The sequence below is a fragment of the Gorilla gorilla genome, chromosome 12 (genome assembly GCF_029281585.2).
Source record: "Gorilla gorilla gorilla isolate KB3781 chromosome 12, NHGRI_mGorGor1-v2.1_pri, whole genome shotgun sequence".
Lineage (NCBI taxonomy): Eukaryota > Metazoa > Chordata > Mammalia > Primates > Hominidae > Gorilla > Gorilla gorilla.
Window position 1 is genome coordinate 25,890,598 of NC_073236.2, and position 25,276 is coordinate 25,915,873.

General features: G+C 46.4%; 1 protein-coding gene across 2 annotated transcripts; it reads left to right on the top strand.

The window, feature by feature from the left end:
- The first annotated feature begins 3,194 nt into the window (after positions 1-3,194).
- LOC129531432 (core-binding factor subunit beta-like) lies at positions 3,195-25,276 on the top strand. 2 transcript variants are annotated; one of them, XR_010129850.1, is made up of 5 exons: positions 3,195-3,440; positions 3,678-3,764; positions 10,578-10,694; positions 23,780-23,931; positions 24,832-25,276. XR_010129850.1 is itself a non-coding variant. In XM_063695511.1 (4 exons), exons 1-3 carry the CDS (start codon positions 3,363-3,365, stop codon positions 10,644-10,646), a joined length of 234 nt encoding a protein of 77 aa, XP_063551581.1. In that variant the 5' UTR covers positions 3,195-3,362; the 3' UTR covers positions 10,647-10,694; positions 23,780-23,961. The 2 variants fall into 2 exon arrangements, 1 of the variants encoding a protein (XP_063551581.1); XM_063695511.1 differs by lacking the exon at positions 24,832-25,276 and having other exon boundaries at positions 23,780-23,961.

A 25,276-nucleotide genomic window follows, 5' to 3' on the forward strand; every position in this document is an offset into this window, starting at 1 on the left:
TTTCACTGTTTTGCACAGGCTAGTCTCGAGCTCCTGAGCTCAGGCAATCCACCTGCCTCAGCCTCCCAAAGTGCTAGGATTACAGACGTGAACCACCGCTCCTGGCCTTATTTACTTTTTCAAAGTCTGTTTCCTCATCTCTCAGGAGACAGAAGACCTGACTTAGAAGATGGTTGTGTGGGCCGGGCGCGGTGGCTCACGCCTGTAATCCCAGCACTTTGGGAGGCCAAGGCGGGCAGATTGCCTGAGGTTGGGAGTTCGAGACTAGCCTGCCCTTCTCTACTAAAAATACAAAAATTAGCTGGGCGTGGTGGCAGGCGCCTGTAATCCCAGCTACTCAGGAAGCTGAGGCAGGAGAATCGGTTAAACCCGGGAGGCGGAGGTTGCAGTGAGCCAAGATTGCGCCATTGCACTCCAGCCTGGGCAACAGAGTGAGACTCCGTCTCAAAAAAAAAAAAAAAAAAAAAAAGAAAGTGGTTGTGTGAATTAACTGTGATAAGGTGCATGAAGGCACCCTGAACAGAGCTTCACAGTTGCACTAGGCAAGTGAGGGTTCCTGCGCTCTCCTCAGCTTCATTGTGTATTATCTACTTACCCACCCAAGATCAGCTTTAGGAGCCTGCAGGAGCAGCCACCCACCTAGGAAGTTAGGGAGATACTCAGAGGAGGCCCTTGGTTGGCTTGAATCCTTATGAAAGGAAGATTCCAGATGACAGGACTTCAGATAATTCAGTCAGGTTTTGGGACGGTGGGGGCAGATGTTTCTTGGCACAGAAGAGACACCTCTAAGCTTCCATGAGTGGGCCTTAGTAGAGCTGGATCTTAGCAAACCCCCTTAGCAAACACCCATAGCATGGTGTCTGGGCCAACCCATACCCAACTCAACAGCTGCCAAAGCTGTTAGGAGCACAGACTTAAGTGTACCTTACATGGGTGAAAATTTCCTTTATAAATTTCCTTTAATTCAGTTTTTTTAAATAAGTGAAAAAAAATTAACAACCAAAAAGGCATATAGAGGTCAGCCGAGGAGATGGCCTCCTTCAGCCTGTGGCTTATTTCCCGGTCATCCTGGCTGTTGGATGCCAGACTACGCCGAGTGTCGGTTACCCTGTGGCCTGGAGTTGCCCAAGGCTGTCTGTGGGGCTGCTGTTCTGGGTCTGCTTGGCAGGCTTTGCTGTCCCTTTCCCTTAGGACATCATTCCTCCCCTCCTTGAGGGTGACAATGAGAGCGCCCTGCCCTGCTCTGCACTCCCACCCCTCCAGGTCTAGCTCCCTTGACCCTGACCTTTTCCTTGCCTAAGCTCATGGCCATCAAGGCCATCCTAGAGATCTTTCAATTTTTATTTATTCCACATTTCCCATGGCAGAAACAATTATTGCTAGAGTCTTCGGCCAAGATCAACTTGGAGGTCTGTGAACCCTCCTTGGACCCATTGTGGAGCAAGAGTGCTTCCTCATGGATTTTTTTCCCCCCGAGACGGAGTTATGCTCTTGTTCCCCAGGCTAGGGTGCAATGGCACGATCTTGGCTCACCGCAACCTCTGCCTCCCAGGTTCAACCAATTCTCCTGCCTCAGCTTCCGAGTAGCTGTTTGAGACGGAGTCTTGCTCTGTGGCCCAGGCTGCAGTGCAGTGGCACCATCTCGGCTCACTACAACCTCCACCTCCCGGGTTCAAGCGATTCTCCTGCCTCAGCCTCCCGAGTAGCTGAGACTACAGGCGTGTGCCACCACACCCCGCTAATTTTTGTACTTTAGTGGAGATGGGGTTTTGCCATGTTGACCAGGCCGGCCTCGAGCTCCTGATCTCAGGTGATAAGCCCGCCTTGGCCTCCCAAAGTGCTGGGATTAGGCCAGGCGCGGTGGCTCATGCCTGTAATCCCAGTACTTTGGGAGGCCGAGGCGGGCAGATCACCTGAGGTCAGGAGTTCGAGACCAGCCTGACCAACATGGCGAAACCCCATCTCTACTAAAAATACAAAAAAAATTAGCTGGGCGTGGTGGTGGGTGCCTGTAATTCCACATACTCGGGAGACAGAGGTAGAAGAATCACTTGAACCCAGGAGGCGGAGGTTGCAGTGAGCCGAGATCGCGCCATTGCACTCCAGCCTGGGCGAGAGAGTGAGGCTCTGTTTAAAAAAAAAAAAAAAAAAAGGGCTGGGATTACGGGTATGAGCTACAGTGCCCGGCCACAGGACTAACTTTGAATCAAACTCTGCCATAAATCCCATGTCAGACTTTCTCCAGTTTGGGCTAAACAACTTCCCTAGAATTTATGGATCTTATTTTTTGCAGCTGATTGCACATTGAGTAAGTATATGGACTGGCAATCGGTTACATTCTTAACTCAGCTTGTTCTTCTTTAGAAACTTAAATTTATTGTGCTCCTACTGTGTGCTAGACCCACATAAAGGTTCTCACGCCAACACTGCAAACCTAGGAGTGTCTGCATTTTGGAAATAAGGAAACTGAGGTTTACTGGTCCAATTCTTATCTAAGGCCCCAGCCAGCAGGTAGTGTAGCTGAGTGGGATCCCATCTAAGACCCATCTGACTCCAAAAGCCACGACCTTTCCACCATGACTCGGTTGGATTCTTTGGTCCGTTTCCACCTCAGTCTTCAACGTGCACAGCCTACACCCCTGCCGGTCGGTTTAGGGAAGAAAAGTCCCCAAGGACTTAGGTTTCCTCGCGTTCAAGTGACAATCTGGGGTTACTCCGCGCACCTGGGGAGCCCAGAAGTTCCAGATGGCCGAGGAAGGGCGGAAGAAAAGGCCTGCGCTGGCTACTCCAGTCTGCTAAAGGCCAGGCGGATCCCCCAACGACAGCTCCACGCCGAGTGGCCGCGGGCGAGCAGGGGGAAAAGGGCCCTGGTGGGGAAGGAGCCCCGGGGCGTCACAGCCCGGCCGCTCCGCCAGCAGGCGGATGGCGCATGCGCGGCGTGGGCCGCGGAGTTGTGAATGGTACGTCTTGTTTGCCGGAGTTGGAGGCGGGCGGGCGGGCGCGCGAGGAGGAGGGGTGGGGCCGGCGGGGGCGGGGTGGGGCCGGCGGGGGCGGGGTGGGGCCGGCGGGGGCGGGGTGGGCGGCGAGAGGAAGTGGCGGCGGCGGCGGCGGCGAGCGCTGGGGCTGCACAGGCGGCAGGCAATGGCTGAGGCGGCGGCGGCGGCGGTGTGGGTTGGGCTCGAGCGGGCGGCGGCGCCTCAGACTGCCCGGAACGGGAGCCCACGCGGGCGGGCGCCTGAAACAAAGGGAAGCGGGCGTCCGGGCGCCGCGGGTGGGCGGTCAGTCGGTCAGCGCAGAGCCAGCCAGCGGGTGCCCGCGCAAGCCCCGAGCGCGGCCGGCCGGCGCGGCCTCAGGGCGGGAAGATGCCGCGCGTCGTGCCCGACCAGAGAAGCAAGTTCGAGAACGAGGAGTTTTTTAGGAAGCTGAGCCGCGAGTGTGAGGTGAGGCGGGCGGGCGGCTAGGAGGCCGCAGCGCGCCCCGAGTGGGCCCGGGCGGAGAAAAGTTTGGGTGGCGCGGTCCCCAGGAGTCCCGGTCGGTGCGCCCGCGGAGAGGCAATCTCGCCGGGGCGGCCAGCGCCCGCAGCCTCTGCTTGCCCTTATCGGCGCCGCGCTGGGAGGGCGGGCGCGTGGGCGGCGCCGCGGATTTGGCTCCTAATTTCGGGCCGTCTTGCCTTGCAGATTAAGTACACGGGCTTCAGGGACCGGCCCCACGAGGAACCCCAGGCGCGCTTCCAGAACGCCTGCCGCGACGGCCGCTCGGAAATCGTAAGTCGGCTGGCCCGGGGCGCGCGCGGGTCACTTGTTGCGCGGGGCCGCGGCGGCCCAGGCCGGTTCCGGACGGCGGCGCGGCTGCTGCGGCTCCCGGAACTGAGTGGGCGCCGTCTCACTTCCTACTCGGGATTCAAAATGCGAAACCAGATGCCGCGGGCCGGTGCTCGCCGCGGTGGCGCCTGTCGGCCAATGGAGCACCGCGAGTGGAGCTCGAACCCGAGCCAGACTAAACAAGCGAAGGGCATTGTTTAGGCGGCGACACCGAAGAAGGGTTCAGGGTATTTGTAGCAAGCAAACCCCCATTCGGAAAAAGAAGTGGAGCTTCATTCAAGGTCGGCGATAGTTTGTTTCTTAGAAGGTAGATCTGTCGGTAATTCTCTGTGTCAAGCGGTCTCACTACCAGATCGCCGAGTGGAAATCTTTCCTCCAGTTATTTATTCTAATAGAGAGAGGAGGGGGGAAAAAGGCCCTAAAAATGTCATTTTCTTAGAATGTTAAGCTTCAGGAGAATCAGAAAGGAACCATTATCCCCATGTCCTGAGTAGGGCTGCCGTTCCTAAAAACTGCACAGATGGGCAAAACCCACGGTTGATCTCGGGGTCCTTGTTTGAGGAGGCAGATTTAGTGCGTCTTCACCAGACCTTGGGTTGAAAAAAAAATCCAAGGGTCCTAGTTCCTCTCATCTTTTTGGGTTGCCTTGTTGGAGGTGCTGATGAGGAGGGACTGGTAGGAAGAAACCAAGGAAAGAGGTTGATTATTACTATTTTTTTGAGGTAGAGTCTTGCTCTGTTGCCCAGGCTGGAGTATAGTGGCTCTATCTCGGCTCACTGTAACCTTCGCCTCCTGGGTTCAAGCGATTTTTCTGCCTCAGCCTCCTGAGTAGCTAGGATTACAGGTGCCTGCCACCACGCCAGGCTAATTTTTGCATTTTTAGTAGAGACGGGGTTTCACCTTGTTGGCCAAGCTGGCCTCCTGACCTCAAGTGATCCACCCTCCTCGACCTCCCAGAGTGCTGGGATTACAGGCGTGAGCCACTGCGTCCGGCATGATTATTTTTTAAAAAGTTGAAGCACTGTCTAATGGAATGCTGTTACTCTCTGCTCGGTGACTTGGACTCACTGCATTGTTAGAGGCTTGAAGCTAGGTGCGATTTGAATTTGGGTTAACAGTAGGAAGACATTGGAAATTTACTTCTCCCACCCCTTTTATAAAACCAGTTTATTTTTATTCAGATATAATTCATATGCCATAAAATTCTCCCTTTACATCACTGAACTCAAATTTATTTTTAAAGAATATTTTGATATTTTAAGTGAAGGCTTTTTAGAGTTGTAATAGTGAGAAGATACTGGTTAAATTTATCAGGAGCTCCTGAATATTTGGTCATTAGTGCATGTTATGAAAGAGAGTCTCAAGCTTTTAGCCCACTTGCAAATTTCTTGAGTAATTGTAGTATTTATATGATTGAAGTGCATAAGACATACTTTTAGGTTTTGGCACTGAGTGGTATAAGAAAAGAATTCATTAGCTGGTGCGATGATCGTGTCATCCTTTGCCTGTGTTACCTTTTGCAAAGGGAAGGTGGTACACCTGACGATAGAATTTCCTGGAGGTGAAGGATGCAAGTATAAAAGATAAGTTACAAAGTACTTGTACTCTCACTGTTTGCTTTTTTGTTTTGAGACGGAGTCTCGCTCTGTTACCCAGGCTGGAAGCACAGCAGCATGATCTTGGCTCGCTGCAACCTTTGTCTCCCGGGTTAAAGCGATTCTCCTGCCTCAGCCTCCTGAGTAGCTGGGATTACAGGCACCTACCACCACGCCCGGCTAATTTTTTTCTATTTTTAGTAGAGACAGGGTTTCACCATGTTGGCCAGGCTGGTTTTGAACTCCTGACCTTAAGTAATCCTCCCACCTCGGCCTTCCAAAATGCTGGGATTACAGGTGTGAGCCACCGCGTCTGGTCTTGTTTCGTTTTTTTTTTTTTTTAAGAGAGAGGTCTTGCTGTGTGGCCTAGGCTGGGGTGCAGTGGCTGTTCACAGGCACAATCGTGAGGCACTACAGCCTCAAACTTCTGGGCTCAAGCGATCCTCCTGCCTCAGCCTCCCAATAGCTGGGACTACAGGCTCGGCGTCACCATACGCAGCCCCATGTGTTGTATTATCATCACTATCTTTGAAAGCTGAATTTTTTTGGAAATTTGGTGAATCATAGCTAGTAGGGTGTTTTCTGTCATCTCAGACTTTGTTGAATGGAATTATGAATTCAACCCATAGGATATCTGAAATGCTGTAATATTATAGTAGTATTATAGGTGGTTAGTGTTTGTCATGAATTTATTTCCAGGATGAATCAGACATTCTAGACCTTCCCCGCTTCCAAATAATCTGATCCTCACCTGAGCCCGGGAGGTCGAGGCTGCAGTTAGCCATGATCGTACCACTGCACTCCAGCCTGGGTGACAGAGTGAGACCCTGTCTCCAAAAATAAGACAAGTATCTGATCTGACACATTTTACAAGTTTTACATTTCTGAGAAGTATTAAAGGTTAAAGAAGGTAGATTGAATGCTGTGTGAGGTTTGCACTTAAGACGGCTCATGTCTTATTTTGTTAAATAATGTAACTATTGGTATTTGGAGAGGAATTTCACATTTCCTAGTTTTCTCTCTTTCTAGTTTCCCTCCTTTAGTTCAGTGTTAACCCACATTTAATTACAGGATCCTTAGCTCCTAGAGGGTAGAGACCTCATTAATTTTGTATAAACCCCTCTGGATACAGCTATTTTTCACAATACCTTTTATATCAGAGGTACTTGATTATTTGAATTTAGAGGCTGCTTAATTTAATGCCTGAAATTTGTCTTATGACTTATGAACAGGCTGGGTTTCTTCCTATTTGGCTGTGGAAAAAGGCATTATTTTGCCTGTTTTGACAGCAGCCATAAATGGCAAGGATATCCATAGTTCTCAAAACTATTCCCAACCTTTCTCCTGCCCCAGTTGTCCTCTTCTTATTTGGAACATCTCCTTGATGTATCAGTGAGGTTAATGAAGAATTCATTTTGCTGTTGCCCAGGCTGGAGTGCAGTGGCATGATCTTAGCTCAGTGCAACCTCCGCCCCCCAGGTTCAAGTGATTGCCTTTACCCAGCCTCCTGAGTAGCTGGGATTACAGGCGTATACCACCACGCCCAGCTAATTTTTGTATTTTTAGTAGAGATGGAGTTTCACCATGTTTGCCAGGCTGGTCTCAAACTCCTGACCTCAGGTGATCCACCGATCTCGGCCTCCCAAAGTGCTGGGATTACAGGCGTGAGCCACCACTCCCAGCCTCATTTTGCATTTAGATGTGAAACAATTTAAAGGCTGTGTTGATCATCTCTCTTTAACTATAAAACTCAATGAGCCTCCTTATTTTATGCCAATTGAGTTTTTAACTGTAAAACCCAATCAGCATTAAATAAAAGTGAACACAGGTCGAAGAATCTGTAGTAGAATCTGATTTATTCTTTTTTGAGACTGGATCTTACTCTGTCAGTCTGGCTGGAGTGCAGTGGTGCCATCTCGGTTCACTGCAACCTCCACCTCCTGCTTCAGCCTCCTGACTTGCTGGGATTACAGGCGCCTGCCACCACGCCTGGCTGGTTTTTGTATTTTTAGTAGAGATGGCTTTCACCATGTTGGCCAGGCTGGTCTCCAACTCCTGGCCTCAAGTGATGTGCCCGCCTCAGTGAGCCACTGCACCTGGCCTTGATTTATTCTTATCAATTCTTTTTTTTTTTTTTTTTGAGACTGAGTCTTGCTCTGTCGCCCAGGCTGGAGTGCAGTGGCACGATCTCGGCTCACTGCAAGCTCCGCGTCCTGAGTTCAAGCCATTCTCCCGCCTCAGCCTCCCGAGTAACTGGGACTACAGTCACCTGCCACCACGCCCGGCTAATTTTGTTTTTGTATTTTTAGTAGAGACAGAGTTTCACCGTTGTTTTTTTTTTTGTTTTTTTTTTTTTTTTTTGAGACGGCGTCTTCCACTGTCGGCTAGGCTGGAGTGCAATGGCATGATCTTGGCTCTCGGCTCACTGCAACCTCTGCCTCCTGGGTTCACATGATTCTCCTGCCTCAGCCTCCCGAGTAGCTAGGATTACAGGCGCACGCCACCACACCCGGCTAATTTTTTGTATTTTTAGTAGAGATGGGGTTTCACTATATTGGCCAGACTGGTGTTAAACTTCTGACCTCGTGATCTGCCCGTGTTGGCCTCCCAAAGTGCTGGGATTACAGGCTTGAGCCACTGCACCCAGCCTATTCTTACCAATTCTTCTGTAGTTAAGAATGTTGGAGACGTCTTCAACACTAATAATCAAATAAAGAAAAAATATTTATAAGAAGTATGGTTACTCTGTGGTGAGAAGAGTAAAAACTAATACATATTTCTCATTCTAAAGATTGAATGGTAAAAAGTATGTTGGTTTGGCACAAGGTGTACTATTTTATACTTTGTGAAACTTATAAAGCATAAGACAACCTGGAAATCTTAAATATAGGCGTCATACTAGTGTAGCATTTTAATGTTTTCATTTTGTTTATTTTTATCTTTATTTTCCTATGACGATGTTGACACCATATTAATATTTTGGAACAGACTTTTTCCAACTCTTACCTATATGTAGGTATTTCATTAAAAGAATTCCATGGTCACATAAGTTTGGAAAATGTTATTCTAGAATGATCTGTGTTTACCACTTCTGTCTCAGAGAGGGATCTTTATGAGATAATGGACATATAGTGATGAAGCAGGAAATCTCTTCTGAGGTTGGCATCAGGACAGGAGATGAGGTAATACAATCTGCAGAGTGTCTTAGCACAGAACTGATTTGGGGTACACTGGAGGTGTAAGGATTTGCTACTAGGTGAATACTGAAGAAACAAGCCACAGGGATTTTGACACGGGGCAGTCGTTCATGGGCTGTGTCTTTTCTGCCACCACTCTGCTCTGAGAATTTCATTATCTGAAGCTGAAAAAGTTGGCTTTCTTGTTGAGCTTAAAGTTATTTATCATATTATTCAGCAGACACTTTCATAGCATTTAGTTGGTACTGTTTTAAGCACTTTACAAATAATTAATTTGTGAGGAAACTGAGTTATGCTTCAGGTCATACAGCCTGGGCAGTTTCCCTCCAAGAAACTATTTTTTTTTTCTTAACTAGTGTTGGGGGGTTTTTTTGTTAAGATTTATGCTCGTAGTACATGGGAAGTTTTTTTTGTTTTTTGTTTTTGTGATGGAGTCTCGCCTTGTTGTCCAGGCTGGAGCACAGTGGTGCAATCTCGGCTGACTGCATGCAACCTCTGCCTCCCAGGTTCAGGTGATTCTCCTGCCTCATCCTCCCAAGTAGCTGGGATTACAGGCGTCTGCCACCATGCCCAGCTAATTTTTTGTATTTTTAGTAGAGACAGGGTTTCACCATGTTGGCCAGGCTGGTCTTGTACTCCTGACCTCAGATGGTCCACCTGCCTCGCCTCCCAAAGGGCTGGGATTACACGTGTGAACCACTGCTCCTTGCCTGAAAGATTTTTTAAAATGATGTTGTAATATTGATGTTAGCTCAGTTTCTATGTATATAAAACATTTACCACATGAAAATGGTACCCCAGTTGATTAGGGAAATGCCATCAAAGAGGTTTAGAGATTTAGCATTTAGGTTGACAAGTATACCGACAGTGCCAGTAATAGAAATAAGAAGTATAATTTTTACCTCTAAAGAATCTAAGCTGTTAACCATCAGGGGAACTATTGGATAGCTAACTTGGTTGATGGCTTTAAACAAATTGCCCCAAATGTGAACCTCTTGATTTGAGATGAAGACTCTATGTATGGAAACCAATTATGCTTCAGAACTTAATTAGTAGAATAAACCAAACAAAAAACTTTTTCTGGTTTCAGCAAAGAAGAGTTTACATTTAGATGATGAAAAATGTATTTTTTCAAAAATGCTTTTACTTCTTTTTTTCTTAATTTCCTTTGGGAAAGGGGTAATGTCTTTGTTTTTTGCATGAGGGAAATATAGAGGTAACTTGCTCAAGGCCTACATAAAATGACACTTTATTGAAGTGGTTTTAGGTTGTTGCATCTGTTGAGCTCTAACATCCAAATCTTTTATAAATATTAGATGAATACTTTTCTCTTTGTTGTAGTCAGACCAAGTTCTCCTAAAGTCAAATGTGAGAAAAGACATATTTTTAAAAATCATCTAGGGTTTTAGAGAGTACTGTCACATCCCATGTCGATGTATGGTTTATCAGAGGAGAGACAATTCCAAGTGCATTTTTTATGTACTGCCTGCTATGCAGTGTTTCAGCAAGGGAAATCAAGGAAAATTAAAGTGCCTCATTTATACAATTTTAAATTGTGGTGTTCTTTAAAATTCAAAATCTTTAGATTTTCAGTGATTTTTACATTTAAAAATAGAAATTTTTACATTTAAAAATAGAAGTTTTTAAATGCAAAGATGGATGGTGGCTTCTGGTTAGACATTAGCAGTGTGAGATCCTAACATCAGCAAAAAATGACCTGAAAGAAAGTATTGATTCCATGTCTGATTTTATATTTAAGCAGCCAATGGCAAATGTCCTCAAAATGGAATCAGATGTTTGTAACTTAATACTTAAGAAAAATGATGAGTGCATTTTTTTTTTACTTTTAAGTATTCTCTGTGCTGCCTGGCTTAAGACATAAACTGATGTAAAAATAAATGATTGCTTGCATAATTTATGTAATGTCCTGCTCCTGATCCTGTTTGTATTGATTTTTCTAAAAGGCTTTTGTGGCCACAGGAACCAATCTGTCTCTCCAGTTTTTTCCGGCTAGCTGGCAGGGAGAACAGTGACAAACACCTAGCCGAGAGTATGTCGACTTAGAAAGAGAAGCAGGCAAGGTAGGAAACATTTCTTTGCAATTTAAAATACTGTGGGTTGTTTTGTTAGAGATTATCTGGTAATTTACATTTTAATAAAGATCACAGATCTGATTATACCAGCATATGCTCAGATTTGTTTTCATTCCATGTTATAAGGATGTAATATAATTTTTTTTTTTTTTGATGGCGTTTCGCTCTTGTTGCCCAAGCTGGAGTGCAGTGGCGTGATGTTGGTTCACTGCAATCTCCGCCTTCCAGTTTCAAGCGATTCTCCTGCCTCAGCCTCCTGAGTAGCTGGGATTACAGGTACCCGCCACCACATCTGGCTAATTTTTGCATTTTTAGTAGAGATGGGGTTTCACCATGTTGGCCAGGCTGGTCTCGAACTCCTGACCTTGTGATCCGCCCACCTCTGCCTCCCAAAGTGTTGGGATTACAGGCGTGAGCCACTGTGCCCAGCCAATATAATTTTTTAAAACCACTGTTAAACTTTTGTATCACTCCATTCCTAATTTCACGTACATAATATTTGTCATAGAACATTCTAACCCTTAAGGAAAGTAACAGAACAATTTCTTTAAAAGTTTGAGGAGATATATTTTGTTTACAAAAATATATGTAAGTATAGTGCTATAAAAATAAAACTAAGAGGAAAACGGAAAAAAAAAGATTGCAGAAATTCACTCACATCTTCAGGCTCCACTTGTAATTCTAGTTTTCTTGCTATCTTCACCACAACTGTGGTTACTTCCTCTGCTAAGGTCTTGAACCCCTCAAAGTCATTTATGAGGGTTGGAATCAACTTCTTCCAAACTCCTATTAATGCTATTTTTACCTCCTTTGGTGAATCATGAATGTTCTTAGTGGCATCTATCATAGTGAATCCTTTCCAGAAGGCTTCGAATTGTCTTTGCCCAGATCCATCAAAGGAATCATGACCTATGGCAGTAACAGCCTTATGAAATATATTTCTCAAATAATAAGACTTGAAAGTCAAAATGATGCCTCAATCCATGGACTACAGAATAGATGTTGTGTTGGCAGGCATGAGACCAGCATGCGTTTCCCTGTGCATCTCCATTAGAGCTCTTTAGTCACCAGGTACATTGTCAAAAAGCTGAAGTATTTGAAATGAATCTTTTTTTCGGAGCTGTAGGTCTCAATAGTGGGATTAAAATACTCAGTAACCCATGCGGTAAACAGCTCTGATATCATCCAAGTGTTGTTGTTCCATTTATAGAGCACGGGTAGTGTAGATTTAGCATAATTCTTAAGAGTTGCTCTAGGATTTATGGAATAGCAAATGAGCATTGTCTTGTAACAAGAAAGTCAGCCTGTCCTTTAAATATTTTTCTTTTTCTCGATATAAGGTCTCACTCCATTACCCAGGCTGGATTGCAGTGGCATGATCTTGGCCCTCTCCATACTTGGCTTCCTTGGCCCCACAATCCTCCCACCTCAGCCTCCTGAGTAGCTGGGACTAGTAGCATGCACCACCATACATGGCTTATTTTTATTTATTTATTTATTTTTTGTTAGAGACAGGGTTTCACCATGTTGCCCAGGCTGGTCTGAAGCTCCTAAGCTTAAGCCATTCCCCCACTTCAGCCTCACAGAGTGCTGGGATTACAGGCGTGATCCACCCTGTCTGGCCTCTAAATTCGTGTTATGGGGACACATTTTCATGGTTAAAATGTCCTGAATTGACTGTGGCCTGTTGGGAGGTGGGATGGAGGAAACTACTTATGGAAAATGAAGAAACGGAAGCACACCAGAAGCAAGAAAGTGTCATCGATTTTTACATCAAGGACTCCATGATAAAGAGAAAGAACAGGTGGCCTGTTATCAAGGCTGACCATTGGACTGTGGACTGCACCTGCATCTACCAGGTTCTTCTGGATAGTCCCAGTTTTAAATTTTTGACCTGACATTCATGAACACGGTGCTACTGGGCAGACCTTTGTCTGGGTTTAAGCTTCAGAACATAATGTCTTTGTGCAGTGGGAGGCCTGATTATGGTTATGATTCTGCCCTGGGGCATCTGCCCCTTCTGACCTGGAGGTAAACTTGGCATCTACTACTTACGTCTACACTTGAACAGCCAAGGATGGGCTGAGCACAGAGGCTCACATCTGTAACTCCAGCACTTTGGGAGGCCAAGGCAGGAGGATTGCTTAAGGCCAGGAGTTCAAGTCCAGCCTGGGCAATATAGTGAGACCTCGTCTCTGTAAAAACAAACAAACAAAACCGAGGATGGGTGGGTGACATGGAGCAGTTCAACATGGGAAACCATTAATCTGAGAGCTGGAAGACCCTTAGACCAACCCCCCATTAACAGATGAGACTCTGCCCTGAGATTATAGCCTAAGGTAATGCATTGAGCTTTTCTAGAGATTCAAAAATAATCAATCCTAAAACCCCCAAGCATATTGCTACTGTTTGCTATTGAATAATGTTTTCTAGTCTGGGTGTGGTGGCTCCTGCCTGTAATCCCAACGCTTTGGAAGGTTGAGGCAAGTGGATCACCTGAGGTCAGGAGTTCGAGACCAGCCTGGCCAACATGGTGAATCCCCGTCTCTACAAAAATACAAAAAATGAGCAGGCCATCGTGGTGCGCGCTGGTAATCCCAGCTGCTTCGGAGGCTGAGGCAGGAGAATCCTTTGAACCTGGGAGGCAGAGGTTGCAGTGAGCCGAGATCACACCATTGCACTCCAGCCTGGGCTACAAGAGTCAAATTCCATCTCAAAAATAATAATGATAATAATAATGTTTTCTACAAGCAAGGAGTTACTTTGTACTGTGAACTGGTGTGAAGGTATCCACCATGTGTAAGCTTTTGGATTGATGACAGTTATTTCTAATTTTAAAAATAGCAACCAAACAGAAAATTGGGAAAACGCATTAATAGGGATTTCACAAAAGAGAAAGCCTGCAAAACATAAAAATTTTCTCAACCTCATTAGTAATCAGGGAAATGCACAAGATACTACACATCTATTCTCTCCACAAATATTAAGAAGTTTGACAATACGAAATGTGTTAGTCCATATTCACACTGCTGATAAAGACATACCCGAGACAGGGAAGGAAAAGAGGCTTAATTGCATTAAGGGCTCCACATGGCTGAGGAGGCCTCAGAGTTATGGCCGTGGATGAACAGCACTTCTTACATGGCAGTGGCAAGAGAATATGAGAAGGAGGCAAAAGAAGCAAAAGACGAAACCACTGATAAACCCATCAGATCTTGTGAGACTTATTCACTATCACAAGAATAGCATGGGAAAGACCGGCCCTAAAGATTCAACTACCTCCCCCTGGTTCCATCCCCGAACACATGGGAATCCTGAGCAATACAATTCAAGTTGAGATGTGGGTAGGGACATAGTCAAACCATATTATTCTGCTCCTGGCCCCTCCAAATCTCATGTCCTCACACTTCAAAACTGATCATGCCTTCCCAACAGTCCCCCAAAGTCTTAACTCATTTCAGTATTAACCCAAATGTCCACTGTCCAAAGTCTCATCTGAGACAAGGCAAGTCTCTTCTGCCTATGACCCTGTAAAATCCAAATCAAGCTAGTTACCTCCTAGATACAATGGGGGTACAGGTAATTAAGTAAATACAGCTGTTCCAAATGGGAGAAATTTGCCAAAACAAAGGGGTTACAGGCCCCATGCAAGTCCAAAATCCAGCAAGGTAGTCAAAGTTTAAAGCTCCAAAATGATCTCCTTTGACTCCATGTTTCACATCAAGGTCATGCTGATGCAAGAGGTGGGCTCCCACAGCCTTGAGTAGTTCTGCCCCTGTGGCTTTGCAGGGTATAGCCCACCTCCTGGCTGTTTTCATGGGCTGATGTTGAGTGTCCGCAGCTTTTCCAGGCTCATGGTGCAAGCTGTCAGTGAATCTACCATTCTGGGGTCTGGAGGAGAGTGGCCCTCTCCTCACAGCTCCACTAGGAAGTGTCCCAGTAGGGACTCTGTATAGGGGCTCTGACCCCACATTTCTCTTCTGCACAGCCCTAGCAGAGGTTCTCCATCAGAGCACCACCCCTGCAGCAAACTTCTGCTTGGACATCCAGGTGTTTTCAAACACCCTCTGAAATCTAGGTGGAGGTTTCCAAACCTCAATTCTTGACTTCTATGCATGTGCACGCTGAACACAACATGGAAGCTGCCAAGGCTTGGTGCTTGCACTCTCAGGGCCATGGCCTGAGTTCTATGTTGTCCCCTTTCAGCCATGGCTGGAGGGGCTGAAACACAGAGATACAAGGCCCCAGCCTACACACAGCACAGTGAACCTGGCCCAGCACAGAAATCCATTTTATCCTCCTAGGACCCTGGCTTGTGATGGGAGGGGCTGCTGTGATGACCTATGACATGTCCTGTAGACATATTCCCCATTGTTTTTGGGATTAACATTCAGCTTCTTGTTACTTATGCAAATTTCTGCAGACAGCTTGAATTTATCCTTAGAAAATGGGATTTTCTTCCCTATCACATTGTCAGGCTGCAAATTTTCCAAAACTGTATGCTCTGCTTCCTTTATAAAACCGAAGGCCTTTAGCATCACCCAAGTCACCTCTTGAATGCTTTACTGCTTAGAAATTTCTTCCAGCAGATACCCTAAATTATCACTCTCAAGTTCAAAGTTCTACAAATCTCTAGGACAGGGGCAAAATGCTGCCATTCTCTTTGCTAAAACATGAGGATTACCTTTGCTCCAATTCACAACAAGTTCCTCGTCTCCATCTGAGACCACCTCGGCCTGGACCTTATTGTTCAAAACACTATCAGCATTTTTGTCAAAGTCATTCAGCAAGTCTCTAGGAGGTTCCAAATTTTCCCACATTTTCCAGTGTTCTTCTGAGCCCTCCAAACTGTTCCAACCTCTGCCTGTTACCAAGTTTCAAAGTCGCTTGCACATTTTTGAGTGTCTTTTCAGGAGCACCCCCTCCACTGGTATCAATTTACTGTATTAGTCTGTTTTCACACTGCTGATAAAGACATACCCAAGTCTGAGAAGAAAAAGAGGTGTAAAGAAAAAGAACTGTAATAGGATTTACAGTCCCCCATGGTGGGGGAGGCCTCAGAGTCATGGCAGGAGGTAAAAGGCACTTCTTACATGGCAGCAGCAAGAGAAAATGAGGAGGAAGCCAAAGCAGAAACTCCTGATAAACCCATCAGATCTCATGAGACTTATTCACTATCATGAGAACAGCACAGGAAAGACTGGCCTCCGTGATTCAACTACCTCACCCTGGGTCCCTCCCATAACATGTGGGAATTCTGGGAGATAGAATTCAAGCTGGGATTTGGGTGTGGACACAGCCAAACCATATCACCACATGTGGAGAGACTGCGGATCAACAAGATCATCTCAAACTAATACAAGAGGTGAGAGTTTAAATTAGAACAACCACTTTGGAAAGCAATTTTGGATTATCTTATAAATTTGAGCATATGTTATGGCAAAGCAATTCCTCTACCATAGGCCCTGGAGAAACTCTTGCCCATATGTACCAGAAGTAGTTTAAAAAAAATGCTCATGTAATGCCATTCATAATAACAAAAATCTGGAAATAAGCCAACTGTTCATTAATAGGAGAATGGGTAAATTAATAGGAGAATGGGTAAATAAATTATACCCTTAAAAACTAAATAACATGTCATTTAGGGTAATCGTATGTATGCAATAAAATAATGTGTTTTTTTTTAAAGGAAGAGAATCCTAAACATAAATTCAGGTTAGTAGTTACCCTCGGGCTGAAGGGTGAAAATCAGGAAAAAGGACAGAGGAGGAGCAGATGTTAGGGTCAGAACCCTAGTTCTTTGGTTGTGTTGTAAGTTCACAAGTGATTACCATATTGTTCAAATAGATTTACACAGAGGCCCAGGCACAGACAAGGGTGAAATAGGAGCCAAGGTATGTGCTATGAGCCAAGGATTATGATTAATCCAATTTTGTGCACTTTTAGCCATTTGAAAAACAGAAAAGCGAAACAACAAAATAATTTTTAAGAAATTGAATATAGGGAGCTATGCTCTGAATGTGTCCTGCTAAAATTAATCACCAATGTCATAGGATTAGGAAGTAGGGCTTTTAGGTAGTGATTCAGTCATGAAGGGAGAGTCTTCACAAATGGGTGTAGGATCCTTACACAAGGACTGGAGGGAGTGGGCTTCCCCTGTTTTGCCCTTCCGCCTTCTGCCATGTGAGGACACATTGCATCTCCTCCTGAAGACACAGTGCACAAGGTACCATCTTGAATGCAGAGACCAGGCCCTCACCAGACACCAATCCTGCTGGCACCTTGATATTGGACTTCTAGCCTATGGAACTGTGAGAAATACATTTCTGTTCTTCAGAAATTACCCAGCCTAGTGTATTTTCTTATATAGTAGCACAAACTCATTAAGGCACAATGCCTCATCATTTTCTTCTACACTTTTCTTTGTTGCCTCTTGAGCACTGGGTCATTTTATATTTGATCCTTCATAATATCTCTTACTTTTGGTTTTTCACATTTCTGTTCCAAGTGTATTCTTAGATACATATTTTCCACTATTAGCCTCAGGGGTTGTCTGGGAGTGTGTGTTTCTGTGCCACCGCTGTAGGACTGTGTGTGTGTGTGTGTGTCTCCCATTCTCTCTTCTCTCTCTGTCTCTCACCCTCTGTGTGTTTCTTTCCCTCTCTCTGTCAGTCTGTGTGTGTGTGTTTGTGTGTGTATGCCCGTGCGCGTGTGTGTCTTTGGACGAATGTGCTCTGTTCGCCAAAATGGGATTTTTTGCATGTCAGCCAGTCTTTGGTGGGCCTCTTTCTGCATCTCTGCCTGAGTCCTGTGGCTGGTTGTTCATCGTTTTCAGGGCGGTTCCACTTTGGGTTTGTGTAGTCCTCGATCACGTGAGGAGATGCATCGGTCCCGGAGCAATCGAAGTCTCATCCCCATCCTGAGCGGCCTCTTTTCTAGGATCAAGAGGACCATACTCCAGCCCAGGACAAAACCCCACAGCAGCTCATTGTCTGGCAGGAGAGGAGCAGACCCACCTCCAAGAAGATGGTTGTACCCCTGCACGGCTCTTCTCTGAGCAATGAAGCCACACCACGATACAGTTCTGAAGAGGAAGCCAGGAATGGGAGACGGCAACAATTCCTGTCCCTGGAATGCTGGCCTCTCTGGACAAGTCACGCGTTTCGCACCCCTCCCCTTACGCCCGTGGCGGTGGCAAGGTTCTGTAACTTGCCTGGGCTCTGGCCTGTGCTCTGTCCTCCCTCTTGCTCTGTCTCCCCTGTTTCTGAGGGGCCTAGTTGCCTCTTGGTCTGGCTGAATAAATTCTACGAAGATCGCTTCCCAGTCCATCAGGGGGACACTTTCTGGAGATCCGCGACATGACTCTTTCTCTCTCCAAACCTGTTTCTGCTGGATTGGGCAGGTCTGATAAGCCTGGAACACTTGGCTTCCATGCGTGTCTCAGACAGGGAAGCTTCTTTGGTCTCCTTGTTTCACCTCATCGGTGGGTGGATTGCATAGAATGAGCGCTAGGTGATCATGACTGGCCTTGTCTTCTAGGACAGGTGGTGTCCCATTTCCTTTGCACGTCCTGTCTCACAAATGAGGGATATCCTCTCCTCTGCTCATAGGTGGACTGATTCCCTGAATCTTTTGGCTGTAACGAATGTCAGGAAACCAAAGTAACTGGGCTGGGCCTGGGGATGGGGTTGGGGCTGGGTGCAGGGAAGGTTGTGTCAGGGCTACCTGGGCGGTGGAGGCTTCGGGGTGGGGTGAATGTTGCAGAAACCTCTGTGCTCCTCTGGCAGGCATTTCAAAATGTGGCTTGGACTGAGGCACAGGCCCCGTCCAGGTTCCCAGGTCTTCTTTGGGTTTCCTTGGCACTCAGGGAAAGGCCACTTGTTCCCCCTTTCCACTGGGCACATGCCTGGACACCATTGTTGGTTTTGCCATCTCCCCATATGCCTCCGGTGACACACATTCACCTCATCTTCTGTGGGATATGCCAGTGCCACGCGTGATCGCATTGTCTCCACCTCGGCTTCACACCGTCCCTGTTTGCACCTGTCCTGGAAAGCGGTGTCCGCTTGCAGGAGCCCCAGGGCTTTTAGAAGCGGGGCACGCCCTGCTCTTTCAAGGGAGGAGGGAGGCAGAGGGCTCACGGATCAGTGAACTTTCAGCTGACACCACGCCTTGAGGGCCATGGGATCATTCTGTGCTGCAGCGAGGACCTGCCTGCCTCACCAGATGTGCTGAGCCCATCCTTTCTAACCCGGAGGAGTCCAAACTAGGATCTGAAGAGGAGTCCTGAGAACCCAGCAGGCGCCCTGAAGATCCCCCTCCATCGGTGGAAGTCGGCTCAAGGAGGTCCTGAAGACTGGACTTCTGAGGGTTTGGCCCTGGGACAGGATACTCAAGGACTCCTCTCCCACCCCGCCCCAAACTGGACCTCAGCCCCCACGCCACAGCCCCCACTTTCTCCCCAGAGCTGAGGGATAGACCGAGAATTGCGACTAGAAATTCGATCGATTGGTATGAGGGATCACGTGGCCAGGGGCTGGCCAATGACCAGGCTGCCCGGGATGAGCTAATAATGGAAGCAATTTGTAACTTTCAGTAGCTCTCTAGGCCTGGGTACCAGAGGGAGGGAGGCAGGCAGAGGAGGGGAGATGGGCACCCCCAGTCTTTCCATCCTCCTCATTCGTCTAGGGGCACCCGAGTCCCCTAGTCCTTGTTTCTCCTATCACTCAGGCACTGGCAGGGTCCTTTGCCCACTCCTGTTGGCCGCCGTGGCTCCAAAGCGAGGTAAGCTGGTCCTCTACCCCTCAAACTCTTCACAACCCTCACCCCGTTTACTAGCACCTGCAAACCACAGCCTCCCTTCGTGTCCCATTAGTGAATTTAAATCGGATTTTGTTTTTCCTCTTAGTTGAAAGAAAAAAAATCTTGTTGTATTCTTTTGTGTAACCTATCTCGGATTTGGAGAAAATTTTAATTCAAATTCATACACTTATATTGGGGGGGGGTGAGTGGTACTTTCCTCCTTTTCAATAAATTTCTATACTTGCTACTTTATGGAGAGTTTTCTTTGGGGGTGAGTTACACCTTATGTTTTCACATGTGTTACTTCTTTAATGATAAGTTCAACTCCTTTCTCCATTCCATCCTCCAATTTTGCTATTTATAAATATCACCTAATGGATTTAGAGTTTATTCATTTTTCTCCTCCCTCACTAGTTTTTCAGCTGTTACAGAATCACCACAATTTATTTTTCTCTGTATGTGGATGAGGTTTTGTGTTGATTCCTCTTTTTGTTTTGTAAATGAATTTATTGTTTGGGAAACTCTTGGGGGGTGGTGTGTAAAAAAGGTCTTTTGATTAATTCCAACCTCTCCTCTTCTGAAGAACAATTTGCTTGAAATGTTTTGTGTATTTTCCTCATTTTTGTTATGTTTAAATTTGAGGTATTTTACCTTCTTTAAAACCTGACCTCTTTTTAAAATTTAACCTTTTGCATGTTAAACCATTTTTAAGGTTTTTATTTTATAAACTGCAATGGTTAGTAGATTTACTTGCCTTTCCCTGACCTCCTTCACGCTCCTGCCTCCTCGATCTCAAAACTCCCATCCCCAGCTTCCACAATTCTCAGCTTCCAACTGACTCATCCTCCCCTCTCCTCCCAGCCAAGGAGGGATGCCTGGGAAGTAGACAGTGTCCTTCTTGGGTCAGAGCCTATGCTCTGGTTCTAGTTCAGGACACCTCCAGTCTGACCTCCAAGCCGGCAAAATGAGTGAGAGCAGAATTTCTGTTCAACTTTTTCATTTGGGACTAAGTTCTTTCCACTTGGCTGTATTCTGGAGAACTCTGATACATGAAGTTGAATTCTAAGTTCTCATTTTTTCCCTAAATTCTCAGAAAAGTGAAGGCAGATTGTTTTCCTTCCTTAAATGTAAGCTGTTAGCTTAGGGGTCAGCCCTTTGGGTCTTTTACCTCCTGGGGGAGACTTCTCAGAGAGACACACAGTGTTGATTCTTCCCTTTAGTTTTGGGTAAGGTAGAAGGGGCAGGGATTGGGGAAGCCCATATTGATCTCTCGCTCTAGCTCTGAACAAAGAAGGGTAGAGAGCTGGCCTGGGGACTTGTCCCTTTGGTCAGTAAGGTTTGGCTTAGGAGAGGGTTTGAAGTAAATCCCAGCTCTGAGGAAATTCTTCTTTTTAGCATTACTGTGAAAATAAACTCTTAAAATGGTGTGACATGGCTTCAAACTATTCAGATTCCTTGAAGTAACAAAAATAAACTTACAAGGGTAATTTGTGTTTCCCAAAGATCCGCCTCCAGTGACTGTCTATTTCTCTCAGGGAAACAGAACCCAACTGGGCAGAAGTAAAACTGCCGCCCCTCCCCTTTCAGTTCCCCAGTCACATTGACATTCTGGGCACATTTGGCCCAGCCCCTGTCCCTGCGTCTCCCAAGTATGAATCTAAATTACTATTAATAAGGGGCCGCTCCAAGTTAACTGGCATTCAAAGAATTCATTTCAATTTGTTAATATTAAATGAATGCTCTGCACTTTAGCTCCCTTCTTCACCCTGGATTCCCAGATGAGTGATGGGAAGAGGGGGCGGGGAAGTAGAATGAGGATTTTATTTCTGGCTCTCCAGCTTAGCCACTGTGGTGCCTCCCCTGGGGGTGTGCGATCAGGCACAGTGGGGCCTGCTTGGGGAAAGTCTGATGGTCTTTTTTGGTGAAATTCATCTGTTTCAGCAGGAGTTGTGGGGGAGGGTGGGTGGGGAGCAGAGGGAGAGAGACAGAATGGTTTGGGGGACCTTGTGGGGAGCAGAGGGACTAGGGAGAAAGTGGGAAGGGAAAGGGACAGAGGTCAACAGGAGTTTTGGAGAACAAGGGTTGTAGGCTGTGGGGGGTAAAGCAGATTTGTGAAGAACTGGTGATAGGAACTAAACAACCCACCTAGAAGGGGAGGGGCTTTGAGCAGGGATGGGGAGGTGGGATTTGAGGCAAAACAACTAGGAGTTCTGAAACTATTAATATCTAGCTGTGTGACTCAGGGCAAGTTGTTTAACTTTTCTCTCTGCCTTAGTTTCTTGACCTGTAAAACAGGGATACTAATAATAAAACTTATCTCAGGGGGTTATTTGGAATTAGAAGAAATACATGCCATGTGTTTTCCACAGTGCTTGGCACATAGAAACTGCCAGTAAATGTTAGCTCTTTTTATGGCAGAGTGGTTAACAGGATGGATTCTGGAGCTAGACGGCCTGGTTTTCAATCTCGGTCATGCCTTATGTGAGTTGTATGACCTAGGCAAGTTACTTAACCCCTTGTGCTTTAGTTTCCTTGTCTGTAAAACGGGGTTAATAGTACCTAGCTCAAAGACTGGTGTCAGGATTAAACGAGTTATATGTACGAAGAGCCTGGAACAATGCCTATCCCATAGGAAACACTATGTAAGCATTAGTTGTCATTGATATTGTTGCTCTTCTGATCTAGGAAGGTTGAAACTAGAGGCACAGGTGAGCTACTACTTACAGGCTAAGATTGGAATCAGATCAACTCTTTCACTCCTATCCCTGAAGCTAGTCCTGCAACTGGGGCTGCATATGAGGGCTTGGGGAGAGATCCTATGACCCTGGAAGCTGGGATATCCAAGTCCTTCCTCTGCTCTAGATCTTGGGTTGGTGGTCCCTCCAAGACCCATAGACTCGAAGTCACTTTTTCCCTGTGCAGGGTTGGAGTGGGGCTGGTAATGGGAGAATTACTTTCTTGGTCTAATAACTCCCTTTAGTAGAGAGTTAGTCCTGGGAGTGTGAGTTGGGGGAGGTTGGGTAGAGCAGAGGAGATTAAATATCGTTTATGTACCAGCCCACACACACTTGACCTCACCAGAGGGTTGGGAAGACAGAGATTCAAAGAGGGGAAGTGATCTGACAAAGTCCTAAAGCTAGAACTTGGCAGAGTTGGCATCTGAACTCTGATCTGCTTGATGACAAACTTAAAGCCCTTCCACTGCTGCATGCTTTTTGAAGGGAGAGATGGGACACGTGTAAACTTGGGCCAGGACCATGGGGTAGATGGAAGATGGGCGAAGATAGAGTATTGGAGTGAGAAGGGGCCAAGCAGGAATTTTTCAATCATGGAAGATTTCCTGAGAAAAGAGATTCCAGATCAGGGTTCAGATGGTAGGGGAATGAGGATAGGAAGTAAAGAAGAGGGAGGGAGCCATGCATTGTCAAGGAAGGAGAAGAAAAAAGAATTTATGCAAAGGCTGGGTCAGAGTAATGGACATGAATTCAATTTGCCTTGGGTTTGCCTTACCATTTATTGAAGGCATACTATGTACTAGGTACATACATGATCACATTTGATGTTCACAACAGCCCTGACAAGTGGGTTTCTTATCCCGATTTCCAAAAGAGTTCATTGAAGTTCTGAGAGCTTAATCCCTGCTTTAGGTTACACAGTAGTAGCTGGATTTCCTGGCATCAGAACCCTCACCTAGGCTGCCTCTGAGCATGGCTTCTGTGTCCCAGTCTCAATTTCCATGACTGTTTCAGGTCCTCCTGTTCCCCCGCATTTGTAGTCACTCTTGGTGACTGGGAACAAAGGGCTAGAGTGTGAGCTGAAACTGAGACAGGGAGTGGCAGGCAGGCAGTGGGGACAGAAACTTTTCTCACATCCACCCATGTGAAGAAGATGGACAGAAGGGTGGTCTTTCTGGAGGGAGGCTTCCAAGCCACTTTCCCAAGACAGCTGATCTTGGGATGAATGGCAGGGACCTGATTGGGTAGGGGATGGGTGGTCACATTGTTTTCTGGGCTGTAGACTTTATTTCCCTTCCTTTAGGAAGAGGAAGAGGACAGCTCAGGTGTGGGTTTGAGCCCTGGATTAAGACTGCCCATTGTCCACTAAAATTTCTTCTTTCCTTGCTGCACGAGGGTGGAGGGAAACCCAGCTGGAAACTCCATTTCCCAGCTGCTCTTGTAGCCAGGTGTAGACACAGGGGAATGTGAGGTGAGCATGTCCTCAAAGCCTGACGGCATTGAGTAAATTCTCCTTTGTGTTCTCTCTTTCATGAGCTGGGCATATGAGCCTGAGACAGGTTTGACAAGGCAACTGAAAAGATATCCCTAAGAGAAGAGAAAGCAAAGGTATGAAAGGAACACACATCCCTGACTGACTAGGAGGAACAGAGCTGCCTGCTGTCTGGAACCGCTTCCTCCCAGACTAAGTGAGAAATAAACTTCTGTTTTCTATATGCTACTGTGTTTTGGGGTCTTTGTGTTATAGCAGTTTTGCTGTCATCCTTTCTAATTCACCTTCTCAGACGAGATATTTCAAATTAAAAAGATTATATCAGGCCAGGTGCGATGACTCGCGCCTGTAATCCCAGCACTGTGTGGGGCTGAGGCAGGCAGATCACTTGAGGCCAGGAGTTTGAGACCAGTCTGGCCAACATGGTAAAATCCCATCTCTACTAAAAAATACAAAAATTAGCTGGACACAGTGGCACACTCCTGTAATCCCAGCTACTTGGGAGGCTGAGACAGGAGAATTGCTTGAACCCCGGAGGTGGAGGTTGCAGTCAACTGAGGTCATGCCACTGTGCACCAGTCTGGGCTACAAAATGAGATTCTGTCTCAAAAAACTGATTACATCAGATCACGGAATAACTATAATAATATTTATTGGGTCAGATAGTATGCGAAGGACTCTATGCACATTGTTTAGTGTAATATATGTGACAATCCTCTGAGATATGTGTTACTATTATTCCAGTTTAAACACGAGGAAACAGGTTCAAGGAAGGTAAGTTATGTGCTGAGGGACACACAGGAGGGGGTGGAGCTGGATTTCAAGCCCACTGGGTGTGCAGAACTGAGCCTCTTCACCATGGGGGCAGATCCCTCCTGAGGACAGGGCTGGAAAAGCCCTGGAGATCATCTTGTGCTTGGACAAGCCTCTCGCCATTCACCACAGGGCCCTGAGACTCCCATTCCTACCTTCCAGAAGCTCAGCAGGCTCGTGTTCATGTTGGGTCACTACATACAGTTTTATTTGAAGGAAGGACCCCAGAGTTAAACTCATTTGAAAACCCCTGATAAATTCAGTCCCCTCTCTCTTTTTACAGGTGAGGCCCGGAGAGAAGAGATGACTTGCTTAAGGTCAGATACTTACTTTCTCTATCAATCTTTGTAAATCTAGGACGAGTTCTCATCCCACTGTATCAGGCTGCCTCAACAAACAGGGAAGTACAAAAATAGCCAAATCCAGGAAGGAGGGCAGTGGTCTGTGTCTCCTCCAATAATTTCATGGGACAGCCAAGCCTATTTCCTTGATTTCCCTTGTGCCCCTCCTGTCGGATATCTGCTTTGGGACCCATCTCTTTTGGGCTTGCAGAGAGAACGGGCTGCACCAGTTCTCTACCCTCCTCATCACCCAGATGGTCAAACATGCAAAGGGAAAGAGCTGGGGCCAGAGCCAAGGCAGGCAAAGAGAATCCTCGACCCCCTCCAGTCTTTCCACATTTATATTTTTGGAATTTCAGGCTCCCTCCTCCCCCTGGACCTTTCCTA